Raw genomic sequence first — 26,508 nt, forward strand, 5'->3', positions numbered from 1 at the left:
GCAAATCTAACAGCTTTTGTACATTTATAATGCTCATAGCTAAAATTATTTTATAAGCATTTTGCTGGAAAAAGAAACCCAAAACTTATTTCCACTCAGTCTGTTCTAATATTTTGTGCCAAAGATCTGATTTAATGTGAAACACTGAATAACAGTATGTGTAAACAGTAAAAGCACAGAAGTGACACAAAACAAAATGCCAGAAATAAAGTATTTTATTTGCAGCAGTTAGAATAATTAGCCAGTAATCAAAAGCCACATAGGCTTAACACCCCACCCACACAAAGCCGGTAAACTCCATGGCTCATAAGAAAATACAAATGGTAAAAGATCCCACGAATGTTTCATTTACAATGCAAAGTTCACTTAATCTCATTAACGATAAAAGGCTTTGTTTTGTTTGTTTTTTTTTCATGCAATCTTTGACAAAAGCAAAGATAAATGTACATGGGAAAAATTAACTAAATTCCTGTTTACTTCCATAGACATACACAGTTTAAATCAAGGCGCAAATGTCTTTCCAACACCGATATTCCCCCCGCTACATCCTGTAAATTAGAATATGCTACAGCTGTTCACTATACTGTCTCCTAAATGACTCTAGACAGAGGGCTTCTCATTGGGCTGTCTATTACAGTGTAAGTTTTGGAGTTAAGATGCACCACAGCAGATGAAGCCACTCCCAGAGTTCAGCCCGGAAAGTGTCCGACCACAGGAAAGGTTGAGAACTCCACAGTGTATAAGACCTTATTGCATTGACACATTTGGCACAAGGGCACGAGAAATATCTTGTCAAAATAAAAACAATCTGAATCTGTATACAGTGTATTAAGTTCTTGCACACATCGTGATCAAAATTAAAGACGAGCAATATTGTCCAAACAGAAAAAGAAAATCACACACTCCCTATCTGGCAAAACAGAGCTACAAGTAAAATAAAGTTGAAATTATTCATAACAAATTTTGTTTTGATGTATTTGGATTTCTGACCAGCTAATGCTAACGTGCAGCCCCTGTCAGTGAGCAAAACACCGATACTGACTCAGACAGCAGGATCGTAGTTTGATTGACTACAAAATTCTGAGAGCTGCTTTTTTCTGGGAGCTGGTGTGTGAAGAAGGTAAACTAATGTTAGTGTGCATGCCAATAGAGCCAGCTCTTTGCATATCAGTGTGAGCCCAAGCAGCTCAAAAAATATATATATTTTTTCATCAAAACTGACAAAACACAGTCCTGTCATGGGTATATAAATTTAGATTCTGACTGTAACAGCAACTGGCAGCTAGTGCCGATAAAACAAAAATTCACAATCCAGATGCACAACCACATTTTAAATCCTGAATTTGCCTTATTAATAGATTTAAAACTGTGATAATTTCACAAGAGTAGCAAGAGTAGAATACAGGAAATGCTAAACCGAACCATCATTTATGCTTTAAAAAATCTCAATAGTCCGTGATACATGTAATTAGAGCAGTAAAATTGGCACTTTTAAAAACCTTTTTGATTTGTTTTATCAAAACTGCACCAAGAGTTCAACATTAATAACCACAGAGCACAATTCCTACTGACCTGCTTTTGGTAATTAGTAATAATAATCTGAAATGATTGATTTAAATGATACAAACTTTGCAGTAGTAAAGTTAAAAACAGATTTCCAAGTTGCTACATGAAAAATTATTCCACTTCTGATGGGAAATCATGTATTCAATGCTAAAACTGACAAAACATCCTGGTTAATTTTGTTTATTCAGACGGTAGAAAATTAACAAATATCTTGAGGATACTAAAATGTACCTTAAGATGGTCTCATCAAGAGACCTGTGATTGGAGTGTGCAAAGAGTTTGAACTGGTATTTTAAAGAAGTGAAGTGTGTCTGTGTGCATGTACACACAGAGTTTTTAATGTTCAATGGCACTGCAACTGTTTCCAAAGCTAGAAAAATACATCTTTCTATATAGCTTACGCCTATTGGACAAGCACTAGATATTCAACACTCATCACATTTTAAAACTGCTTAAGTCAACTCTCCATGGTCCATGCAATCAAGCAGCTGTGCCACATCTGCATATATTTATTTCAACATAGACTCACCACCATGTAATGCAAGGTCTTGCCCTGCAATGGGGAGATAAAATCATTTACAAATCAGGTATGTGAGGAAGTCTTAACTCGACTCTCATATGTTTATATATGTTTACACACAAGGGGAAATCAGCATCTTTTCTTTGCTGCACACTGGAATAAAACTCCAAATAAAAATCTCTTTGGGCTATGTTAAAAATGTCTTTAGCAAAAGTGTAAAATGCTGAGCCTGAGAAGTTGGACAGTATCAGGGGTCAAAGGTCAGCAACATTTCTCACCATTTTTATGATGTCATCCACCACTGCATTAACGCCCTCTGTCTTAAAAACTGACTTGTACATGCTAGACATGTGAGTGCGCACAGGTCCACACATGCATTTAGAAAACAACTGGGTTCACACACAGACACGTGGTCTAACTGAAGAGTTTAACAAAGCAGACGTGGCAGTAGGGCTTGTCATTCTGCTCCTTGAAGGTGCCTTTGTTAAGCTGCTTTAGGCAGAAAGCGCACACAAAGTGCTCTGGGTGGAACTTCTTGTTCATGGCTGTGATGCAGCGGCCAGTGATGGGCTTCTGGCAGCCAGAGCAGAGCGAGCCACGCCGCTCGTGATAGTGCGACTCGCAGTACGGCTGGCCGTCGTGGTCAAAGAAGCTGCCATTTATAAATGGCGTGAAGCACTCCTAGAAAATCAGAAGAGAACGGGTGGAATTAATAACAATGCATTGTCACATTGGACACATTTATCACAGGTTATGTCGAGTGACTCACCCTGCAGACAAAGCATTCAGGGTGCCAGAGAGCGTTAAGAGCAGAGATGTAGTTCTCCAAGATGGCACGGGCACATCCACCACATTTAGGGGCAAACATGTCAAAGTAGTCTTTTCTGCAGAACGCCTTTCCATTCTTCTCATGGAAGCCTGGAGGGCAGCAAAGACACAACTTGGTATTCTTTTGACAATCAAAATTCAACACTGCTCTTTTTCCAGATATGCCAGGTGTACTGTAGTGACATTAAGTGATGCGCAGCTGGTACCTTCAGGTCCAAAGAAGGCTCCACACTGGGCACAGAAGAAGTGCTCTGGATGCCAAGTCTTGTCCAAAGCAGTCACTACTTTCTGTGAAACAAAAGAGAAGCAAATGGACATCTTCTTAAGGTGTGACCCATTGATGTGATTTCTCATGCTACTCTAGAAGTTAGTCAACATATAAGCATTTATGTCTGTCGTTCAGAGGCCAGAAGAGGGCAGGCAAATTCCTCAGAGAGCCGGTGTGGGAGGTGCTGGAATGCTGTGACTGTTGGCTCATGTTTTCTGATGGCCTTTCTCAGCAGCTTCAGATGGAAATACACTCATGTCCATGGAGAACAAGATTTTAAATCACCCACAACTGTTATACTTCTACAAAAGGACAAGTGCTACTCATTGTAAACTAATATTTGAGTGTGCAAATCATTCTCAGTTTTGCCACCAGGGGGTGCATTGAGGTAAGAGAGGATTTTTGAGGCAAGAGCAATTTTAACAAAAACACTTATTATCTGTACTGGTGGATAGAGATAGAGCATACAAAATCACTATATACAGAGCTTGGCTTCACCAAACCTAATCACTATAACCACTGGGAATTCAAAGATGACTTACTAAAGAACGAAGTGAATGATCAGCTGTGTGTTTGTGTGTGTACACAAGGATGAATTAGGAAGCCTTGTCAGTGGCTCATGTTGCCCTTTCCCCAGACTAAAGTCCACTGTCCACTATCTACTTACCTTCCAATACGTCTGGCACTGTCTGTGTGTGTGTGTGTGTGTAACATGTAATGATTTTTCCAATGAGGTCTTAATCCATTAAGTTATGAATAAATACTGTAAACATCATTATCCACCCATCCGATTAGTACATGCTAGTTTGTGTGTGTGACAATGTATGCATTCCTCACATCCAGTATAGGTCCATTACAGTAGTGGCATCGTGGCGAGAACAGGCTGTGGTAGTCTTTCTCACAGAAAGGCTGCCCGTCACGCTCAAAGAAGTTCCTGGAGCCTATCTCCTCCTGGCAATGGGTGCACACGAAGTGCTCGGGGTGCCACGTTCTGCCCATGGCAGTTACCACCTGTGTATCGGGAAACACAGTGCATTAAACTAAAATAATCTGTTAAGCGAAAGGCCTGGCTCAGCAGAGAAGATCATTGCAGCTTTTCAAATGACATTTTACAAAGAGCAGCATATTTAAATGTCACAAGTCACTGAGCCAACACTGGACACCCCATGGGAAAATAAATCTACAAGCATGCAATATTCTCTTCACCACATTATTAACAATGAAAACAGCTGGGATTATCTTTTATACTCCAGCAGGGAATTCTAAGCTATGATCAACTTGTGTTTTATCTACAACATAATATATGAATTTTGCCACACAAATCATATGTGCACACTGAAAAGCAAGTTCTTATGTAGCATGTGTACCAGCTGACTTGTATGTGTGTGCTTCTGTATTATCATCACCTGTCCGACAATTGGTTTCTTGCAGGCTCCACAGACGCCCTTAGCCACAGTCTGGACTCCGAGTCTGTTTAGGTCTGACTGCAGACTTCCCAGCATGTTGTCCAGCTTGTTGGCTGGTTTCGAAGGGGCGACGGGAGAAGCCTTTCCCTGGGACTGGATCTGACAGACAGACATGTTCTCTTAATAAACTGCTGCCAGTTCACCAAATGTAGTTTCACATTCTCACAATGGAAATATCCTGCATCTATGTGATATACACTCACTGGCCACTTTAAATGGTCTTATACTTGTATAGTGCTTTTTGATGCATTGCAGCACGCTCAAAGCGCTGTCACACTATTGGGCCATTCACCCATTCACACTCCCAAACACACACACATTCACGCACCAGTGATATCACTGGGAGCAACTGGGGGTTCAGTGTCTTGCTCAAGGACACTTCGACATATGAACTGGACAAGCCGGGAATTGAACCGTTAATCTTCCGGTTAGGAGACAACCCACTCTACCTCTTGCACCTGTACAATTGTATTCAATTCAACGCAACACTTCCTAATATTCTGACCCTCTCATGTATGTAGCTGGGGAGGACAAAAATATGGAGACAGCTCTACATATGCTGCAGTCCAGTACAACACCACCTTTAACTATGTCCTCAATAATAAATGTATCGTTGAATTTATACATTTATGTCAATTTCACCAAAAACAAACATTTTGAGCTTCATAAACACAAATGTTAAGACGGACGTGATGCATTTAATTGCATACAATTGTACAGGTGTACCTAATAAAGTGGCTGGTAAGTATGTGTGTTTATGAAGATCCAACTGGCAATACAACCACACTGCACTGACAAAAAAGACCTGCTTATGTCTACAGTCAATACAGACCATATGATTTAAACACTAATATGGCAGTCTTTTGCTGAAGGATTTAAAAATTGAATATTGTTTACAAGTTGAAAAGTAGACACATGCACTCACTCCCCTACAAGACACCAGTGAACATAGGTGGTGGTACGTCCTGTCTAAAGGACATAACCATGACAAAGTAAATTTTGATTATGTTTGCGGGGTTTGATGATGACTGAATGTGCATCTAACTAAGCAAACACAGAGCTGGTCAGGTGGTGTGTTTACCAGAGCTTCATGACTATCACATTCCACTGAGAGAGAAAATAGCTGCTCTGCTGCGTGTATTCACTTTCTTGCGCACACTGACGCACATGCATACACGCACAAAAATGACCCACCTTACCTTTTGCCATATAAAATAACCAGGATGGAACTTGCATAATCTATATATACTCAGTTGGCAGTTTATTAGGTACATCTAGCTAAAACTAATGCAGTCCTAATCCAACAGTACTTTAGTAATCCCTCCTTTATGAAGGTAGTCTCAAATTATTTTTACTGTTCATTTTTCTTCATATCAGCTTGTCAGTCATATGTAAACCACTTTGAAGTAAATGAACCTGTACCAAAGGTGCTATACAAATAACTTGACTGATTGATTCAATGTCATTCAACAAGGACATGCTGGTATCTAACCTGGTGGGACCCGTTGACGGAAGTCTTGTGGAGGATGTTATAATTGTGTTGGTAACTGTGCTGTCATGTGGCAGATTAGGTTTCAGTGGCACTGCAAGCTTTCCCTTCCTGCGCAATGCAGGACAGTTAGTGTGATGGGTACATGAGGGGTTACAAAGTGCTTGCCTCTAAGCTGCTAAAGTCTCCACTTCACTCTGAACACACAGCTCTTGGCGCCATCAGATGTCAGAATTAGAAAATGGGCTCAGTCTCACTAGCCTGAATGTCAGCAGCTCTCATCACCTGGGCTGACTGGATTTCAGAGAGCGCTTTAAAGGGGATACCTATTGCAGCTCGGCATGAATAAACACCAGAGGTCAAAAACAGAGATCATGACCAGACAAATTATGTAGCTCACACATATATAGATGTGCAACTGCTTGGATTTGGACTAAATAATGCTCAAGTCAAACAGCTCAAAGTCACAGTATCAACCAGACAAGGGAATCAGACTATTCAAGTGTGAGAGAAAGTGGAGAATAGAAGATCAGAGAAGAGGAGAGGGAGAGATGAAGAAAGGTGAACCGTGCCTGCATTGCTGGGAAGACGGGGTCATACTCCGTCTGACACCCCACTGATACAAGGACCTTGGGGTGGAGGAGTATGCTTGACTGGCTGTGGCTTTTTGGGGGTTGTGGGAGACTGAGGAGGGGGTAGAATTTTTCTCTGTGGGGTAGGTGATTCAGGAGGGATGATGATGATCTGGAGGAAAGGAGGACAGAAAACAGCACAAAGAAAAGAGCAAACACAAAATACAAAAAACAAGGTCAGAATGAAGAAAAGGAACAGTGATGGAAACAAAACTGGTTCAATGAACTGAAGCGAATGCCAAAAAATGACATTTTTATGACAATATGATGAGATATTTAATATTTGCCAGTTAATTCCTTAACCACAGGCCAAACTCACATTAAACCATCAAAAGGTTGGTTTAACATGGCCCAAGAATGGCCCACCATACTCCTGCTGTGTGCCTCTAAAGTCTACCTTATCCACAGATGGCTGTACCCCTTCTTCCCGTGTTCGCTGTGGGTTGGATGTAATGATGACTCCCTCCGTCAGCCAGTCATCAGGCTGTTTACGTCGGCGCTCCAGTCGCCCAATCCCCAGTTTCCCCTGCAGCTCCTCAATGAGTCGGTCTTGCGAGTTGTTCTTATTGATAATGATCGGTCCCATTTTACGACGCAACACTCCCTCCCTGTACATTGGATGCACATTGGAGGTCTCTTTGGTACGGTGGATAACTGACTTGAGCTGGAGAATAGATAATAAGGAAGTGTGGGAAGCTGGGAATGTGCCATTCACCACAGACTCCGTGGTGGGTTATGCACACAAGCTGAACAGGCCCGGCCCAGATGTTTTGTTCAAGTAGCAAAACTGCTCAAGCAGTTTTTGTCAGGCGCTGACATAGTGATCAGTTTTGCTTGCAGAAGCACAGCCTTCTGTTCAAGTCCGTCAAGTCTACTTAAAACTATTCAGGTGCCTGTGGTGAGGCATGCTGGGTAGCTGAAGCTAAGACAATGCAGGTCTATCACGAACGCTTTCATAAAGGTCCACACATGCCAAAGCAAGCCCAGAGATCAAAGATGCAAAGTTCATATACGTTTCTGATTATACGTGCATGTTCTTGAGCATTTGTGTTAGCATAAATTAAAAATTTCTGCTATGTGAAGTCATCTTGTCACAGTCATTACATGTTTGCATCATTTGTTGGTTGCGTAAACATGACAGGCCAGGCCCACTGACTAACACGGCAATGTTGACTGGAGCAAGTAGGGGCATGCAGTGACATCCTTACAGCAAAGCTTTCAACATCAGCCACAAATATTCTCTCCAGGGAAACATCCCCCTCAAGTCGTTTTGTAACTACTATGCAATGACACCCACATGCATCACAGCAAACAGAAAGAGGAATGTCTTTTCAAGACAGAGTCTGTACTATTGCACAGCTCCTAAAGTATTCATAGGAACTTCTCTCCCAAAATAAGCATGTTTCAGCAACTAAGGATATACTCTGACACAGCCATTCTGCCATTACTGTCACAGACAATTCATATCAAGAGAAACAACAATGGGCTTCTAAGGCCAGTCTAGCTTTATGCCATCAACTTATTTTGGGAGAGTCAAGTTTAGCCTCCTACTTGGCCAGAAGCAGACAGTCGCTCTACAGCGGAGGGCTGCTGTATAGGCAGCTCCAGGTTTGCATCAGGTGTCCCGAGGCAGGTGGAGGGGTCGAGACACTCATCCATCCAGCTGGACTCCATCATGAGTGTCAGGGCTTCCTCTTGGCTGAGATCAGGGTAAATTCCATCTTCCCCTTCCCAAAGCTGGTCTTCATCTCCGCACTTAACAGAAACAGGAGCCTGGTTCTCAACCGGTTGGACGGGGGCTAACAGTTTGTCTAAAGCATCATCTAATACAGGCTCCCGACATGGCCATGTTATACCCAGTACGCCAGCACCCTGTTTCTCTGTCGGAGGGGGAGACAGGGTATTTGATGGTACAGCGTCAAGTGAAACTGGTGAGGCTGTGGGGCTGCTGCCACCTGGAACTTTGTAGGTTTTTTTAATGGCTAAAGCATGACTCTTAAGAAGTACCGATTCACTCTTTGGAGTGGTTACTGGACTTGAAAATTTTGGGAGTGTTACAGGGGAAGTTGGAACTTGTGCAGGGCTACAAGTCTTGGGTAAAGTTGGTGAGCTAAAGATAGTAGGGCCTGTCACAGGACTTGAAATCTTTGGAACTGGACTTGAAAGTATTAGCACTTCACTAGCAGTCTTGGGAACTGTTTCTGGGCTAGTACTCTTTGGGATGGTTACTGTAGCACAGATATTGGGGACTGTTACAGGACTTGCACTTTTTGGTTCTGAAAGACCTGGAACTCTGACTGGACTAGCAGTCTTTGGTACTGTCACTGGGCTTTCAGTCTTTGCAGCTGCTTCTGGACTAGGACCAATGGGAACTGGGCTTGGACTCTTGACCGGCAGACTTAGGCATTTAAGATCAGGTGGGCTAGAACTCTTGGTACTAAGAATGGGACTGGGGTTAACAGCACTAGGGCTCTTGGAAACAAGGACCACACTGGAGATCTGTGCAGCCGGACCTGGACTAGAACTACCCACACTAACTGGGCTTAAATTCTTCCCAACTGGAGATGAAACTTTACTAGTAGTGACTTCAGCAACTGACATCTGTGCAGAGCTGCTGACTTCAGGTTCACCAAAAGGCTTCTGGGTATCAGAAATACTGAGGCTCTCCACTTGAGAGATCTGAGAAGTGACACTTCCACCATCATGTTTCTGTTGGATCAGTGAATACTGGGATGATGCGACGACAACAGTGGTACCAGCTGGAGTAGTAGGAGTTGAACACCCTTCTTCGAAAGTAGTGGAGGATCGGCTGAATTTATAGATGGGTCAGATACTGCCTGGACAATGGGTGAACCAGCTACTATTGAAGGGTCTGCTCCCTGCTGATTTATAGACAACTGAGAGCCAGACTGAACCAGGAGCAGTGATGTAACGATCACAACGCACACACAAAGACAAGACACACACAGTGGTAGAGAAAAGAAAGAAACCAGGAAAAATAGATTGAGAAGCCAAGCAGAGGCAGAGCCTATTCAACTGTCTTGATGTTTTACATAAAATAAATAAAAAATAAACTTAATTTTAGTTTTTTTTAATACATTAAGTCTCGATTGTTGCCCTCAGACATGCAGTGGCCGGACACAATCACCTCCAACCTCAGCTATTATTAGGGCAATGGATCTGAGCACTTCTTCTTAGACACAGTCTCAACAAAACTGGGAACTGTAACCACACATTGATATTTATTCATATGTAGGGTTTAATGGAAAATGAGACCTGAATGCATTATACTGTACAGATGTTGTTCTGGCTGTGTAAAGCCCACATTTATCAGTCATCCAAACGAAGCATAACCAAACTTAAATGATATCTGGTGCGGGATTTCTTTAGTCAAGTCTGTTAACAACTTAATGTAACCTTTAAATTGAAGGCTGGGTGTCCATTACCGACTGGTTCTCTAGGGCTACGTTCGCATTACATTCTGAAGTGGTCCAAATCCAATTTTTTCCCCTACAAGTGACTCAGGTTTGATGTTTTCATGGATTTGTGAACAAATCAGATCTGCCCCACTTGCACATGTAGGTCCTAGGTCTGATTCAAATCCCATCTCAGATTCTGCCACTGCGGTGGTGCACTGTGCTGGCTCTGCGTAGACTTCTGTGGTGCACAGCACACATACACAATGACGAGGCATGCGCAAAAGCCGTGTTCCCAGGATAATGTGGATACAGCTTCACTTCTCTGCGCATACTGCCTGTCATCATCATTCAGGGTCAGGTGGGGAAAATTAAACATGGAGGAGAGTAACAACAGTGACGGGGTCAGTGGAGGGATGAGGATGTTTCAAGTTTGTTGGACATTTATGAACAAGTTTCGAAACAAGCCAAGGTGGAAGGAACATATCATAACCGAATGGTTTTTGAGGAAACTGGGGGATTTGACTGTCACACAAATTACATTCTTCTTGTGTGTACGCGGCTCACATGTCAGTTAAATCAGCACTTGCATGGCAGCTTAGGACCTCGTCAGTGTTCACACGGACTTGGACATGTCACTTACAAACATGAATGTGAACCATTAGCAGAAATATTGGAATTGAGCATTAAGGCCTGTAATGTGAACATAGCCTTGTTGGAACAAACAAAGGTTGTGGCAACAGAAAGGGCTCCAGCCACCACTGTCACGCTATTGTAACATTTCAACAGCTGATGTTTCAAGTTGAAGATGTGAAACAACAGAGCATCTGCTTTAAATAGTCACGCAACAACAAAAATAACCTCAAATCGAGTGTACAAACTGCAGAAAGCCAAACTGTACTCTCATGTGAACCACACTCACATTGCTTTGGACTTTGAAGTCAGACAGGGAGGCCATCAGCTCATCTAGTTCTCGTGTGGCAGAGGAGGCAGACATTCTGGCTTGCTGCTGTGCTGGTGTTTCCTCTCGTCCGTCTGTGTGTCCCTCTGTCACCACCAAGGGTGTGGGACTAAAGATGAAAACATCACACTCAATAAATAACTGGATTTGTACATTAAACAAGAAATACCAAACCGCATATATCAAAGTGACTTTATGTAACTTTAATTTGAACATTCTCATATATTAGTATCATTTCTGTGATAATTTGTTTCTTACTTGGTTAAAGGCACAGAACTTTCCAGCTCATTTAGAAGTGTCTCAACACTTGGTCGTACATCCTCTACTCCTCGAACTACAGTGCTGTATTTGGGCTTCCCCGGTGCAGCAGCCTTGCCTGCAGTGGAGACTCCATTCTCCTTGACGCCGTGAATGACGCTGCTGGCAGGCACTGGTGGAGCTGCCTCTTCTGTTACAAAAAAAATAAGCTAAATGAATCTCTACATACTGTACAAACATGGTTTATCATTTTAAAAAAAGTGCTGGGGACAGAAAAAAGAGACATGCTTATTGCCATACCACAAAAAACAGAGGTGCAAAATTTAGATACTTACATCCAAGTTGTTTTAGAGAAGCATAAAAGAGTGTGATCTCTGTGCGTGTACCTTCTGTGGGGAAGGCAGGGGTGCTTTGTTGGACAGCGTTGAGCTCCAACAACAGGCGGTCCAGCTCAGACAGGTTGTTGCCAAAAGATGAGTTCATGGCAAGAGCTGATGACTCACTACTCTTCTGCTTATTAGGAAAACTGCACAGGTTAGAAAGAAGATGCGAGGTCTATCGTCACAACGCTGCTATATTCTGAAACAGGCATCATTTGCACAGTGTTCCGGGCTAACCAATGAGTCAAAATGGGGATTTCTATTCTTACATGTCCAAATGCTAGAAAAGACTTTGTTCCCAGTTTTAATGTAATTACTTCCACTGGCAAAATGTGGGAGAGGTTGTTTATAGCCATAAACCAAGTGAACTTAACTATGTTACCAAAGGGCTCTATTGTGAGTCCTACCTGTACACGTGGTCCTCTTCACCAGTGGGTTGGCTTGGACTAATGATGTCTCTAGACCAGGGACTTTTCTCAGCTGAGCTGAATGGCTGAAGAGAGGAAGAGAGGTTTTAATCACAGCAGAGGATGTAGAGGACCATTCATAAACGAAGCACCTAATTCATATAAACAGTCCTTTATGGGGAAAAAAAAAGTCTTTTTTGCGGATGATTATTTTTTTCGTAGCATGCCCAGGACATATACAGTTTGCGTTTACCTCTCTTTCATCAAGCCCGTTCAGAGTTTGCCCAGAGGGCGTGGGTAGCTCCTGTGGTGGAGAGCTGATGTCTTGATGGGTCTCGCCCCCGACAGGTAAGGAGCAGGTGGTCTCGTCAGATAAGAAGAGAGGATGCTTGGAAATGTAGGACGTTGTGGACTCAAGGTCCGCCAACAAAGCATCTACAGAAACACAAAACAACTTTTATCATCACAGGTATTATTAGACTCTCAGATATGGATGGGCGATATGAATATATAGTGTGTTGACCATTTCTGCTGATTCCTATCCCTGTAAAATCTTTGCAAATTAATGAGCAATGAGCTTTGTGGCAATTTTTACATCAATTAACTTCATCTTCAGGTATTTATCTTACTGTGTTAACTTAAACATAGGCCTACACTCTGAATAGGTTATTGAATTGATTGATAAACTTCACTGTATCCTGAAATTATGCACTATAAATTATCTAACCACCCTTGCCTTCCTTCAATAGGATTCACTACTGTGTATCTTGTATTTAGTGCTGCAAAACGTCTGGGAACACATCAGCAGTCTGACTCACATTCACACAATGACACCGATAATTACACCTTCTTTCACAATTGGTCAAAACCCCATGTTAGCAGACATCAGGAGATGTGGAGTTATAAAAGTTGAATCATGCCAAGTGTCATAGCCACTCCTCTGGTTATTCATTGACCCTCGTCTGCCTGCAGCCTTGACATGTCTTAAACCTAAGAGCTGCTGTCAAGTCTACAGCTAGGTATACATGCTCAGATATGCCAGCACCTACCATCTCTGTGTTCTTTGGTATTTTGAGAGGAGTGCAGACTAACTACCAGTTTAGCAGTCTTAACTAGCAGGTAGAAGGACATGTAACACTAAAGGGGATTTAATACAGAGCACAGACTATATTACTGAAGACTTGAGGCTTATTTTAGCTCACTCACCACCACAAGGTTTAGTTTCGCTTGCAGTATTTCACAATTTTACAAGACACCACAGTTTTTACTAAAGGTACATCTTCCATTAACATACAAAAACCCCCAAAAACCAAAATAAATTAAGCATTTGTATATAGTTAATGTTTATACTTAATGAGGCATTTCCCATTATACCGACATATTACAAGCAATTATAGACATTTGTGTTGCTAATATTGAGTTAGTAAACTAGCAAAAAAGCTCAGAGAAAATAAACCACAGTTAGAAACAGCAAATGTACTGTGAGACTCAAGTAACTCTCCTTAGCAATAAAAAGCCTACTGAGAAGGACTCAAACTGCACCCGACTGTAATATTCTATAAGTACGACTAATAATACTGCAACCTGCATATTTCCTTCCCAAAATAAACACTTGGTCAAGAATGATGAAAACCACAGCTAAAGTAACATGGAGATGAGAACTACCTCTAGAAAGAGACAAGCACTTACACTCAATAACATGAAGAGAAAACAGAGACACTACAGAGAAAGAAGTGGTGGTGGAGTTAGAGGGGAACCAAAACAGATTGTCTGCCAGGCAGGAACTGCTTTTCTTAACTCTACCATCAGCAAGGCACCAAGAAATGAGGAAGGGAGGAGAAGAGGGTGCAACTGACAGTAGAGGGTGAGGGTACAGAAGGGAAAGAAGGGGTGAAAACGGAATGGCCACTGAAGAAAGAGATGCTACTCACGTGAATGACGACCCACTGAAAACAGTCTCTGAGGAGGAAGCGGTCCAACTGTGGCACATTATAACAGAGAAAGGAGCTCGTGCCATAGTGAAGTGAGCAAGGCTGAGAGCAAGCAAAGCTCTTATCAACACAGCCTTGCCCAACTAAGGGAGTGGTATCACAAAGGGATATAAAGGTAGAGTCAGTCCCTCCTTCTCTGCCTAGGTTACTCATAATTCACGTTCACTTTTACATGTTACATTAAATGTAATCTTTAAGTAAGATTTTGTCAAAACACTAAATTAGCCTGAAAATGGATATACGCCTTAGCATCATCAGTGCTGTGGTAGTCTTACTGCAATGTTTCCCAGACAGAGAGGAGACACAGCAGAAGCAGAGCCACATCAATACCAGATCCACTTGGACCTTAGCATTAGCATGGTTAGCATGGTTAGCATGGCTAACATGCCAGCTGACTTGAGTTTCAGAGCAGAGTCTCCCCTCTGGACACAGAAGCCCGGCACATTCCACAATGTTTCATTATGGATACAGCACAGCCCACTGTTTACACTACTGCTGCCAGCTCTGTGTGTGTGTGTGTGTGTGTCCTCACCTCTTACTTGGTAACAGCAAAAACACACACACATAGAGGGGCAGAAACAACACATTTGTCAATCTTAACAGTCAACACCAAGTACGGTGTGAGAACAAAGCTACCGGTGAAGGACGTTTCACAGCAGCAGCCAGTGCACAGACAGGTGCACTCAGCGCTGCAGGCGCTAAACTCAACCTCTGGTCCAGTGAAGGAGAAGTGAAGACAAATGTGGATTTAGTCTAAGAGGTTTTCCTGTGTTTAGCACTTCTTCTTTACAAAATTTCCCACATCGCAGCTTATTTGTGTTGCAGTGACAGCAGACAGCACGGAGAAAATGGGTGTCTACACAGTTGAATACTTGTATTTGGCCATTGCTTTATTATGTTTTACACAATTACAAATTAAGATGTACAAGCTAAAAAGAACTGGATCAGAGAGAGGACCAGAGCATTCTGCACTGCTATGAGGCCTGTCCAAAACAAAATTTAGATTTCATCAGAAAGCCCTCTGAAGTAATGTACATCATAAATAAATGGTAGCATATCTGGAGGGTTGAGTACATAGCTGTTGCTGATGTCAGAAAAAAAGTTATACTGCAGCTGATGGAGGCCTCGATGAACAGATGTTAGTCCAGATGGTTTACACAAGAGATGTTAATCAACTTAGCTCTCAAGCTGAACTGGCTTTAACCCTGGAAATAAAGAATCTGATGCTCCAAATTAGAGTTAGTGCCTCTAGGCTAGATGAAATACATATTCTGTTAGGCAATGGCTTGTCAGAGAGCTGCTTTGTAACTCTAATGCATAAGATGGCATGCATAATGACAAAGCAATCGTTATTAAGCAAGTCATTTTCCCCCAATAGAGTGGTCGTAGAGGATACAGGCTAAACAGAAAATATTGAAACTATCAGCTTCAGGACTACTTTTGTTCACTGCACACTGAGTGCGAGGCATGCTCTGGCCCATCCACAAATTACACAAACACACAGAGGTGTGTCAGCCTCCTCTGCCAAAGAAACATACCATGACACACAGACTGTAGTGCAAAGCACAGACTTGTTCCCAGTGCCCAAAAATGGAACTACAATAAAATGAGGAACTGAAAAGAGACATCAACACCTTCATCTTAAAAAAAGCTGATTTAATTTCACATGAACTAAAATGTTTGATGTAGTAGAACAGACCAAAGTTTCTGAGAAGCAGGCAGGGGTGAGAGAATGACAGACCCACCACCAGCCTACCTAAAATAGTCTACACCTAGCTCTATAACAAACTGCCTACATCAATTACACACAGCCCACCCTCTTCATGTGCAGCTAATAAATACAGATGAAACATCTGCATTCATGCTCACAAGACTAGATGTGACACGGCAGGACACAGCTGGGCTCAAACAATGAAGGACGGCAGTAGGAGTATCGAGACACACAGCAAATGAAACCAGGAAAAGTGTCTGCGTGGGCGAACAGCAGGCAAATCCTCAGAGGCTAACATGTGGGTTGACAGAGATTAAGGAGATTCCCTTCCTCCCAGATGAATGGTGTGTGTTTTAATTATACATGGGGCTCATTACAGGAAAGAGAGAGGGAGACAAAAAGGGGACTGGGTGGCAGAAAAAGGGATGAAAATGAGGATATGGAAAGGAAACCATTTGAAGAGTGAAGGATGTTGAATTAAAATCTTAAACAAGTAAAATCAACATAAAATATAAATGGGAACTAATCAGACTACTCTGCACGTCCTGGACATCAGCAGAGGCAATCCTCCATGATCTCTGGCAGAACATCCTGTCTGCTTAACACTACACACACTGACTGAGCCCCCATCAGTACTGACCACTGAGTGAATCAGTGCCGTCTACTACTCAACACCTCACTTGTTTATTTAGCCCTGCTGGTAACATTTGAAGGAGCAGATCCTATACAATGTAAAGCAACCAAACACAGCCTTTAGCCACCTACAGGGGGTGACGTCGAGTCGTGTGCGAGTCAACCCTGTGTGCTATTGTCTTTTTTTGTTTGTTTGTTTGTTTTCTCATTGCTGGTCCACAGAAAAACCTTTATCTGTGAGCTTCACAAATGCCAAGACACATACTGAGCTATGAGCTGACACCAAAATGTAACTAACAGGATGACTATCAGCAGTAAACCTACAAGATTCAGTCTGTGCAGCGAGTGTTCTCTGACCTCCTTTCTGCATCTCCCCACTGTCATTTCTTTACTTTCTTCCCTTTGTATCTGATGTGTTGCAAGGTGCATGCTGGCTGGTATGAATTCCTAACATGCCACAGCTCGTCTTCCAAACACGAGAGAAAGAGCGAGAGGTGGGGAAAAATGTGAGGTGTAATAAGAGAAAAGGTCTGAAGGCAAGATAGGACAGATGAAAGCTGACCAGTTGTTTGTCATATACATTTAATCTATAACTAGGTTTGAATAAAGGGGAGTCAACATGTTACACATGAAAAAAATATATTATAACAAATAATTTACAGTTGTTTTGGTCAGAAATGTGAATATACGTTGATGTGTTCTGTTTTGAGAGCAATGGCCTTTCAGTGTATCACCAGCTGACAGACCATCACAGATATGATGAATCTCTCTCTCTGCCTCCAACAGAAGGAAGAAAAAGAGAAATCAGGACAAGACTGGTGCACATGCACATAAGGTTTACTCTCCCTCTGGGCTCATGTTAGACGGCAGAAGGCCGGTGCCTGTATTCATTTAGAGTGCTTCAACAGGCACACAAGCACAAAATTAAATCACACTAGAAATACACACACAGGTGCAGCAGCAGAACAACACCACTGCACACAGGTGTCTCACAACCAGGCCACCTACACATACCAGAGACAAGCTGAGGCACCTAGGCCCACTATAAATACCTCCCCACCCGACCCTGACCTGTGTGAACAGAGGCACGCCGTAGATGACAGACGGCCAAGACGGTCAGAGCAACAGTGGGATGTTACAGACCGCCCAGTCAGCCTGTAATATGCTTTACATTTGCTGTGCTCTCTAACACTTCGACACTGGCCAAAGTTTGTGACTTAACGTACTGTACAGTGTGACCTTGTAACAATTTGCAAATAAAGAAATCTGACACTCCTGTGCGTGCAGTGTGAGAAGAAGTACACACAGAGGGCAAGCTGATAATTTATCCATCTTATGACAGATGATGTGACAAAACACATCAGCTTTATGAAGAGGGAGCTGTTCTGGTGGTTAAGATACAGTATATACAAGCACAAAGTCCCTGGTTGAGTTCTAGCAGGGGGCTTTTTGTTGCACATCATACCCGTCTTTTGCTTCCAGTGTTTCTAGTCTGTATCTACACACACTGGACTCTGTGAAGCTGAAAAAGGCTAAGCTGTAAGAGATTTAGCCTAGATTTAGCCTAGCATACAGACAAACTGGGAGAAACTGCTTCTATAGAACGGCTGTGTCCAAAGTTCAAAAACAGACTGACCCAACAAAATACTACATACTACATAATAATGTTAGTTAATGCACTTCAGAAGCGTGGATTGGCTTATTCTTTAAATTTGGAATGAGCTAGGCTCACCGTTTCCCCCCTACTCCCTGTCTTTATGCCAATTTAAGATAAGATAACTGTCTTCTGGTTCTAGCTCCATGCTTAACACAGACATGAGAGTGGTCTGCACCTTCTTGCCTTTGCAAGAAAGTGAATAAGTGTATTTCCCAACTATTTCTTGAATTACAGTGTAACATCACAAAAAGCTAAATCCCCCCCATACTTTTCACATAAATGTTTTTAAATCAAATTGATGATATTGTATTTGAAGTTAAGTCTTCTCATAATGGTCCAACAAGTGACAGTTGCCTGTACAACACGTCAGAGTTTTAACACCTCCTCTCTATACGCCTCGACCCAGAGAGTAACATCCTGCTGATAAGTCTGGCTTCCCAGAAAGTACTGCAAGACCTGTATGAACAAATAAGCAACAGTCAAAATAAGGTCTAGGTCCTTCTCTAGGCTGCAGGTCAAATCAGTAAAACTCCAATTAGGGCCTTAAATCAAAAATGACCTTGTAAGGAGGCACGGTGGAGATTAAGAGCAGAACAACAAGTACAAGCTCATACACCCACAAAACCCTGACTACAGTACATGAAAATTCTTAGACACTGCTTAGTAAAGAACTCATCTATCTCTTCTGAGTCAAGTCTTATCTGATGGTGGTTCTACTTCTTTTTAGCACATGTGCACATTTCATGTGCGTGGTTCAATCATTCCAGCATGCAGCATCTCTAACTATGTCTCCTAAAGTCATCTTGCCTTACAATGTTTACTGTTTTTTGTCTTCCTTGTACCATTTACCACAAGAGTAAGAGGGAAACTCATCATGTTAAGATTGCTTTTAAATTGTTACTTTAAGCAGTTCGAGAACAAATGATGCATCTATTTTTACTTCGGGTTAACATTCATTTTCCATCCTCTTCTGTCTGTTTTAAGTCACTTCTGACTAATTCTGCTTGATATTTTTATCATCATCAAGTTTTTTTTTTAAATCCTTTTGGTTAGGGTTAGTGTTTGGACTGCTTTAAAATCCTTGATGCAAACCTACCTACTACATTGTTGATCAAAGGAATTTTTGATGTATTAACAGTCTATCATCCTCTACATATGATTATAAGAACTGTATCTGTAGCCAACATGATACCAGTTCAAAGACAAAACCTATGGTCTCTCACCCACTTCCCTTGTCTTACTCCCCACAGTGAAAGGTGTGGCCTATAGTGAAACACAGAGGTAGTGTGTGAGCACAATACCACGTCCTCTGTGGTTATTCTGACACGTACATCAGTGGTGAATGCACTTTAATGTCTCAGCAGTCTTGAGGGTGCAACATTTTGTTTAAAAGTATGAACAATGTTGTGCCAATATTCATTCTGAGGCACTTTCAGAATTGCACTGCATTGTGCATTTGACAGTAAATACCTTCTAAGTCTTAATGCACACACTGTAAACTGAGCAAAAAGAAAAATAATGGTCAATGACATTTTTCCTGAATGTCTGCATACAGTCAAGTCATTACTAGGCTTTACAGCAGGAAGGAGAAATGCAACTACACCCTGGTCCACTGTTGGAACATTTTACCGTTCATCCAGAAGGTCACATACTGTATACACCAAGTGAGGCCACCTGCCTAGAGGGCAGCAAAGGTGATGCAGTCTTAAAGAGATTTCCACATTTTTCAAATGTTACATACAGTAAATTTCACTTTGTTTCATCATCATTCCTTTTATCACAGACTACAAAATGGATCTATCAGATATCAGCCATATTGTTTGTACTGCATGAACCAATGAACATGTTATTACTAGTTACGAAAGCTCAGACTGTGAGCAACAGAGACATTCATGAAATGTACTTACAACAATAGAGCTGCTTGGAGCTAAACCCTAACATCAACATCCTCATAATACTAACATGCTGATGCTGTGTGATTTCACAATCTCAGTTTAGCTTTCAACTGCATCCATTAATTATGACTGTGAGATGTTAATGATGTTTTTGTTAAACTGCTGAGTGACACTTGATTTCTGAGCTACGTTACCTTGCTTGCTACAATCACAGCCCAGACCTGGATATGTAGCAGAAAACAGGTGGCTAGGTTTAATCGGTTCTGCCTTTTCTGGGTTGAAGTAGGTCACAGCACCACAAACAAGCTGCTCTTTGTCTCCCTCCAGCAGGACAAGGACAGAGTGAGGTTTGCAAAGCCGGCCAAATCATTTCACTAGTAAACAAACAATCAGCTCTACCAGGGTGCCAGAACTCACATACTGTATGTGTATGTGCATGTGAATGTGTACACTCTTGTTAGGCCTACATCCATATAAACCTGTGAAGTAGTGATCCTGACCATCATTAATCAAGCGGGGTCTAGATCACACTTCCAGAATGATCCTCTTTAACAAGCCAGATGCTGAGTGTAAATCCAACTAAAGCACAAGCAATCTGACACAAACACACTGACACATGCACACTCACTTGTCCTCCACCATCTTAACTTCCCAGTTCATCAGACTTTCATTGTGTTGGCTTTATATCCTAAACAGGGCAGCAGCAGCAGCTAGTTAGTGACTGTTTAATCCAAGGCCAGAGGAAACCTGAGTGAATTTCCTAACAAAACAGTGACATGTCTAAGCCTGCCGCCTCATCAACCATACACTTCTTGGAAAAGAGGACATTTAGGAGCCATTTTGAGGAAGCAGGTGCATTCCAAAAGGCAAATTACACTGGAGCAAAGGGCCGCTATATTAACAGCAGTTTCATTTGAAAACCTGCAGTGGTCTCCTGTTGGTGCTGCCAGCCAATTAGTGTTGTAGTGTTGTTTTTTTTATGCAAAACCATCTCACATCTGCTGCACATCAACCGAGCTGTCAGTCACTGTCAGACCGAGTGCAGGGAGCTCGGATCAGCAGAGCACAGCAGGATGCTGTGGAAGGCTTATTACAACTGAAGGCATATTATGCATATAACACAAAAGGTTCATTTACTTTCTCCTCATTTTGCTTTAAGTCTTCATTGACAACATGCAACATCAAGCTATCTTAGAGCTATTACGGCTGCCTGGAAACAAAGCAGGAAATAGCAACAACGACAAAAATGCAAATCAGTTCCTTCTACTCACATTAAGGTTTTCCACAGAAGTAGGACAAGATGACGTGCGCCCACAAGTTATGTATGACTAACATGTCATACACTAGGCTTTTCAGTTGGCTAATAGCTAAAAAAATAATTAAAAAAAAAACTCCTGACTTCCACCACAACAGAGAGGTCACTAAGGCCACTTCTTGTCATGAAACGTGTGTCTCACTAGATGAGATGTCACCCATTAAAGAGGGCTCTCTGAGTCTTTGAGTACATGCTGACAAACAGCAGGACTGGGGAACATGACTGGCACATACAGTACCAATACTGTATGACATGCTAGCTAAGATTACAAAGATCCTAATCACAGCCAAATACTGCTGGAATTCTCTTTGAGTAGGCCTGAAGGCCCATTTCCACATAAACCCTGGTTGCATGTTGCTCCAGTAGCTGCTCGCATATTGACCCTGCAGGCTGCTGTCATGCTGGGCCCCTGAGAGATGACAAGATGGTTGGCTTAATGTAGAGCTGTCACTGCTTAGTCAACTTCCCCCTCAGAGCTGTCTGTCTACACCACCAGTCCACGAGCAGTAGTGTTTTGTGTGTCCGTGTGTGTGTGTGCATATACCATACATCTGAAAGCCCTACAGTGTTTTCGTTTAGAGTCAGACAGATGGATAAACCCTCAAGGAGACACAGGGAATCCTTTCAAGCCTTCAGATGCTACACGGATTCTGTGTGTGATTTATGTGCATGTGTCAGGCGCAAGAGACTTATCGTCAAGTGCAGGCTTGCCCCTTGTTGCCTTAAGCTAATTGTCAGAGAGGTTTTTTTTTTTTTTTTAGCTTAACTGAGGAGAAGGTTAACTGGAGAGGATTTTTGTTAGTGGGAACTCTCGAGTCTAGATCGACTTTACTCTTAAAAGAATACTGCAGTTATTTTTAAACAACAGTCATAACTGAAGCAAGTCAGAGCAAATTTTTGAGTGCCTGGTGTTTCAAAATCCACACCATCAGTTCAGGTTTTTGTTAAAAGCATACAGCAGACTTCAAGTCCTAGATGGCACAGCTTTGGAAGCAATAAGCTTATTTGAGAAGATTGATATCTACTCAGTGGCAGGAGCCAGCAGAGGTGCTCCATTATAGGTGAGTTTTGTTACCTCTGCATAGAGGCATGCTAGCTGTTTCCCCTCGTATCCAGTCTCTGTGCTAAGCTAAGGGAACTGGCTGCTGGCTACATATTTATGATCCGTCTTCTCGTTGACCTTTTACGAAAAACGTGAGTACATGGCATTTCCAATAATGTCAAACTATTTCTTTAAAGACACATGCCGAGTGTTAATACTCACAATATCAATATGCAAAGGTCAGATATGTCATTTTAATTTACTAGTTATTACTCTGTATTTACTGTTGCATCACCACATCATAAATGAATAAGGTCAACTATTGCTAAAAACAACTGTGGCTGGTAAGGTTTTGTTGCCAGTACAAAACAAGAAAAATATGTTGCTATGCCTGACAGAATGAAAGCCTTACACTCAGGCATAAACAACATCCATGTCACATCCTAAAATAGAGCATGAGGAGGACATGACAAATGTCCACATGTGAGCTGTCTGATGTTTCTTCTGGAGTTTAAACAATGGTCAAACCTAAATTTGGGTTTGGTTGTGTATCTAGGATACATCAGATCTCATCTGGAGTGAGAAAAGAAGGATTTTGCACACACCCACTCCATGAGTGACATTTCCAGTGCTGCTGCTGCTGCACTGACAAGGCTCTGGGGAATCACTTCGCTTCAAATGATGCCACTGAACTGACAGCGAAACAAGTCTGTGACTGAGAAACAGGCAAGTTGCTGTATTTGCAAACATATAAAAGAAAATACTGTAAGGTCCTGCAGACCAAAGCTGGTAAAAGGAAGTTAACATTGGAGGCTTTTTGACATTCATTTCTTGTTGGCGCAGGCCCAGAGCAGTGAAGCACGGAGCCATGCTCAGCAGTACTGACAGCTGAGGAGGGGAGGTCAGTGAAAGTTTGCCCTACAAAGACTGCAAACTACAGTATATGAATCCATGAATAATGTAATAAAAGAAAGCCTTTTGTAGTATTATTGCAATTGTTAAAATTCTGAGTGGCTGAAGTTAGAACCCTTTTAATTGCCAGCCATCAAGCATTACAGTCTGCCTGGATCCAAGTCTTCCTAAAGGCTAATCTGTTTTCTTGCAATCTCAGCCAGCTTTAAACTGTCAGTAGATTGTAGCCTGCAGCTTCCTTATGTGGTTCACCACAGGAATGGTGGGGAGTGGGAAGGGAGAGGGTGGGGCAGTGCAGTGTTTAAGGAGGATAAAGTTTGGCTGAGGCCCAATCCCTGCATATGGGCCTGATCCATCCCAGCGCCCTGCCTGAGAGGAGCACTAGCCTGCTCCCGCTGCTGGAAGAAGCATATGGCTATAACAAACTGAGTGTGTGTGTGTGTACACGTGTGCGGACCACAGGAAAGATGCTTTTAAAGGGAACAGAAAACCTGCCAGTCAGAGTTAACTGCTTTAGTCACAAGGGGTCTGTGGTGAGGTGGAAACTGTTCAGAGAAATGAAAGTGAGGCGAAGGTGGAAAGAGAACGGCTTGCTGGTTGGTGGAAAGTTCCTACATGCTGCTGCCTCAGCACTTAAAGAAAAGGACTCTCCTCTGCTAAAAATACATAGAGGTTTTGTTGTCCTCTCTGGGGTCTGGGGTGCACGGATCCCTGCACCTCCTCACTCGGTGGGAAGTGTGTCTTTAGATCCCTGACTGCATTTAAACCATATTAAAACTTAAACACTTTTGATTTTCATAAAGATGGAGGAAAACATCCCCTCTGTGACTCTCATCCCAACACCATCAGTAATGACAGAGCGTACTGTATGTGCGCTCATTTTTACAGGTCTCTGCTAAAATGCTGACAGAATTTACAACACCATGGCCTGGTTATTACACTGGGTTGTGTAACATTCTTTTTTTAAGTAGCTACTTCAAGAAAAGCCCTTCACCCATGTAAGCTGAGAGGGTATCCTTAAATATTGTCTGGATATAATGTTCCCAATATTCCTGGTACAGCATCACTCCCACTACCAGAGTAAATGGGATTTGACCTACACTGAGAAGGTGTTCGTAAACACTCTGTTAACATACAATATACAAAACAGAATCCGAATGGCCTTGCCCTGCCTGAAACACGAATGAAATATGAAAATACTCGTCTCTTGTCAGATTGCATGTCCACAGAGGTTGGTGATACCGTTTTGGACTGCTTATACTGGCCATTTATCATCTTTGACTTTACAAATGCATTCTGGTGTTTTTATAGCATCCGATGAACCCGACTCCTTCGGTGCAATTCACGGATGTCCTGCTAAAGTTAACCTCACAGTTGCCAGGGAAAAACTCAGCCTTGTAAACACAAGTGTGTGTAAATTAATGCAAACAAACCGTGATCCTGATAAAGCTGTGCAAGCAGCATTATTCTGCTGTTTTTAATTACACTGCCAACTTTTACATCAGTGTCGCATCCAATGTGAAATGACCCGTGGTCCAATTGACAGACTGCTGCTAGTTTCGACTTCTAAAAAGTTAGAGGAGTTCCGCAGTAGCCTATCGTGCCTGCAGGTAATCTGGAGCTGATGTCAGAGGAAGAACTCCCGCAAAACAACTGTCAGTGCGTCGGCCCGAGCCCTGCGTCCACTCAAACACGCTTCTACGTCACAAACAAGAGCTCGCACACGTTGATCAGGTTAATTATCGAAATGAGTCTCGTGCTACAGTGCGTTTATGTCAGCACGCGGGGCCTTTTTGGGCAGGTAACCTCGCGCGGATAACTTAACCTGTCTGGACATATATAACACACCGCTGACCCAATTCGATAACTACAGCTATCGACCTCCCTAAAAACACCAATCCGTTTGAATGCACCTCTAGCGCGACCTTTGACTATTTGCACCAACAACACACACACTCCCACAAACACACGCTGCATTAATATTGCGTTCACGGTGAGCGAACTTACCCAAATCATCCATGTTGGCCGGAAATCGCGCCAATGCTGAGAACCGGACCGGTCGCCCTGTGTCGATCACAGCTGGACTGGAAGCAGCCGATTCAGCTCCAAATCGCCGAATCTCCGATCACAGATGTTCCTTCGCTGAACGCAGTGAAGTTTTCAAGTTCCCCTAATGCTCGACGAGCCTCAGACACACTCGCCAACACACACATACCCATTTGCCCCCACTGACTCTCCAGCAGTCCACATCCAGCCCCCATGCCTGCCCACCAGCTCCTATACACATGGACCGGCGCCATCTAGCGGCGCAGACTGGTAGTGAAGCGAGGTGACAAGAGACTGAAGACCCCTCAGACAGGAGGCTATATTTCATCCAGTGGTGTAGTGGCTGCATTGATGCAGCCTCTTTCCATCATCCAGTACAGTTCAGGGAGGTTATCTGTCTTTCCACTTCATATGCTGACAACACTGTACAGCCTCACTTGTTGACTAAAGACACACAGGATGCAAGAAATTATCAACATAAAAAATTATTCAACTACTCTAATAAACTATATTTTCTGACACTTAATAAGGAAATGAATAGGTGTGCAGGGAGAGGTGGTGAAATAACAGCCTAAACACAATACACATTGTTATTAGTATTTGTTTTTTTGTGTGCAGTTACGGTATCATAATTAAATTAAAAACCTGTTAAGTGACAAGAACTTAGCCTTTAGTCTTTAATAACTGAATGAATTTTTATTATAGTGTGAGATACATTTTTCATGTCACATTAAAAATAAAATCACAACCCAGACCCAGGACGCAAAGCTTCCTGGAACATTGCTTCCAGAGCATTATGCTGCTAACTTGTCTTTGTCTTATAGTGCTTCCTGGTACCATCTTTTCCCCAAACACACACACCTGGCTGTCCACATGATGTAAAAGAAAGAGTGATCAATCAGATCAGGCCAGCCTCTTCCATTGCTCCATGGTCCAGTTCTGACATTCATGTGCCCATTGTAGGTGCACTGGGTGGTGGACAGGGGTCAGTATGAGTGACCGGTCTGCCACTACAGAGACCACTACATTCTTACATCTGTTTTGTTGCTGTAATGCCAACTGTAGATTAGCTACCATAACTTTTTAGTTATCAAAATAACAAGTCCAACACCACA

General features: G+C 42.4%; 1 protein-coding gene across 1 annotated transcript; it reads right to left on the minus strand.

Annotated features, from left to right (window-relative positions):
• Nucleotides 1–197: 197 nt before the first annotated feature.
• LOC109955938 (paxillin-like) lies at nucleotides 198–25,686 on the minus strand. The gene is made up of 11 exons (XM_020592596.1): nucleotides 25,355–25,686; nucleotides 12,445–12,626; nucleotides 12,192–12,277; nucleotides 11,791–11,930; nucleotides 11,405–11,594; nucleotides 11,108–11,255; nucleotides 4,589–4,747; nucleotides 4,020–4,193; nucleotides 3,121–3,202; nucleotides 2,856–3,004; nucleotides 198–2,767 (listed from the first exon to the last, which is right to left on the minus strand). Exons 1-11 carry the CDS (start codon nucleotides 25,365–25,367, stop codon nucleotides 2,501–2,503), a joined length of 1,590 nt encoding a protein of 529 aa, XP_020448252.1. The 5' UTR covers nucleotides 25,368–25,686; the 3' UTR covers nucleotides 198–2,500.
• Between the last annotated feature and the right edge of the window lie 822 nt (nucleotides 25,687–26,508).

Source organism: Monopterus albus, unplaced genomic scaffold (assembly GCF_001952655.1).
Source record: "Monopterus albus unplaced genomic scaffold, M_albus_1.0 scaffold18.1, whole genome shotgun sequence".
NCBI classification, from domain to species: Eukaryota; Metazoa; Chordata; class Actinopteri; order Synbranchiformes; family Synbranchidae; genus Monopterus; species Monopterus albus.

Excerpts from the sequence above, each read along its gene's own strand:
- LOC109955938 (XM_020592596.1), bottom strand. Across the intron at positions 11,256-11,404 it reads AGTTCTGTGCCTTTAACCAA|TCCCACACCCTTGGTGGTGA; the intron begins GTAAGAAACAAA and ends TTTCATCTTTAG. Across the intron at positions 3,203-4,019 it reads GTAATGGACCTATACTGGAT|AAAGTAGTGACTGCTTTGGA; the intron begins GTGAGGAATGCA and ends TTTGTTTCACAG.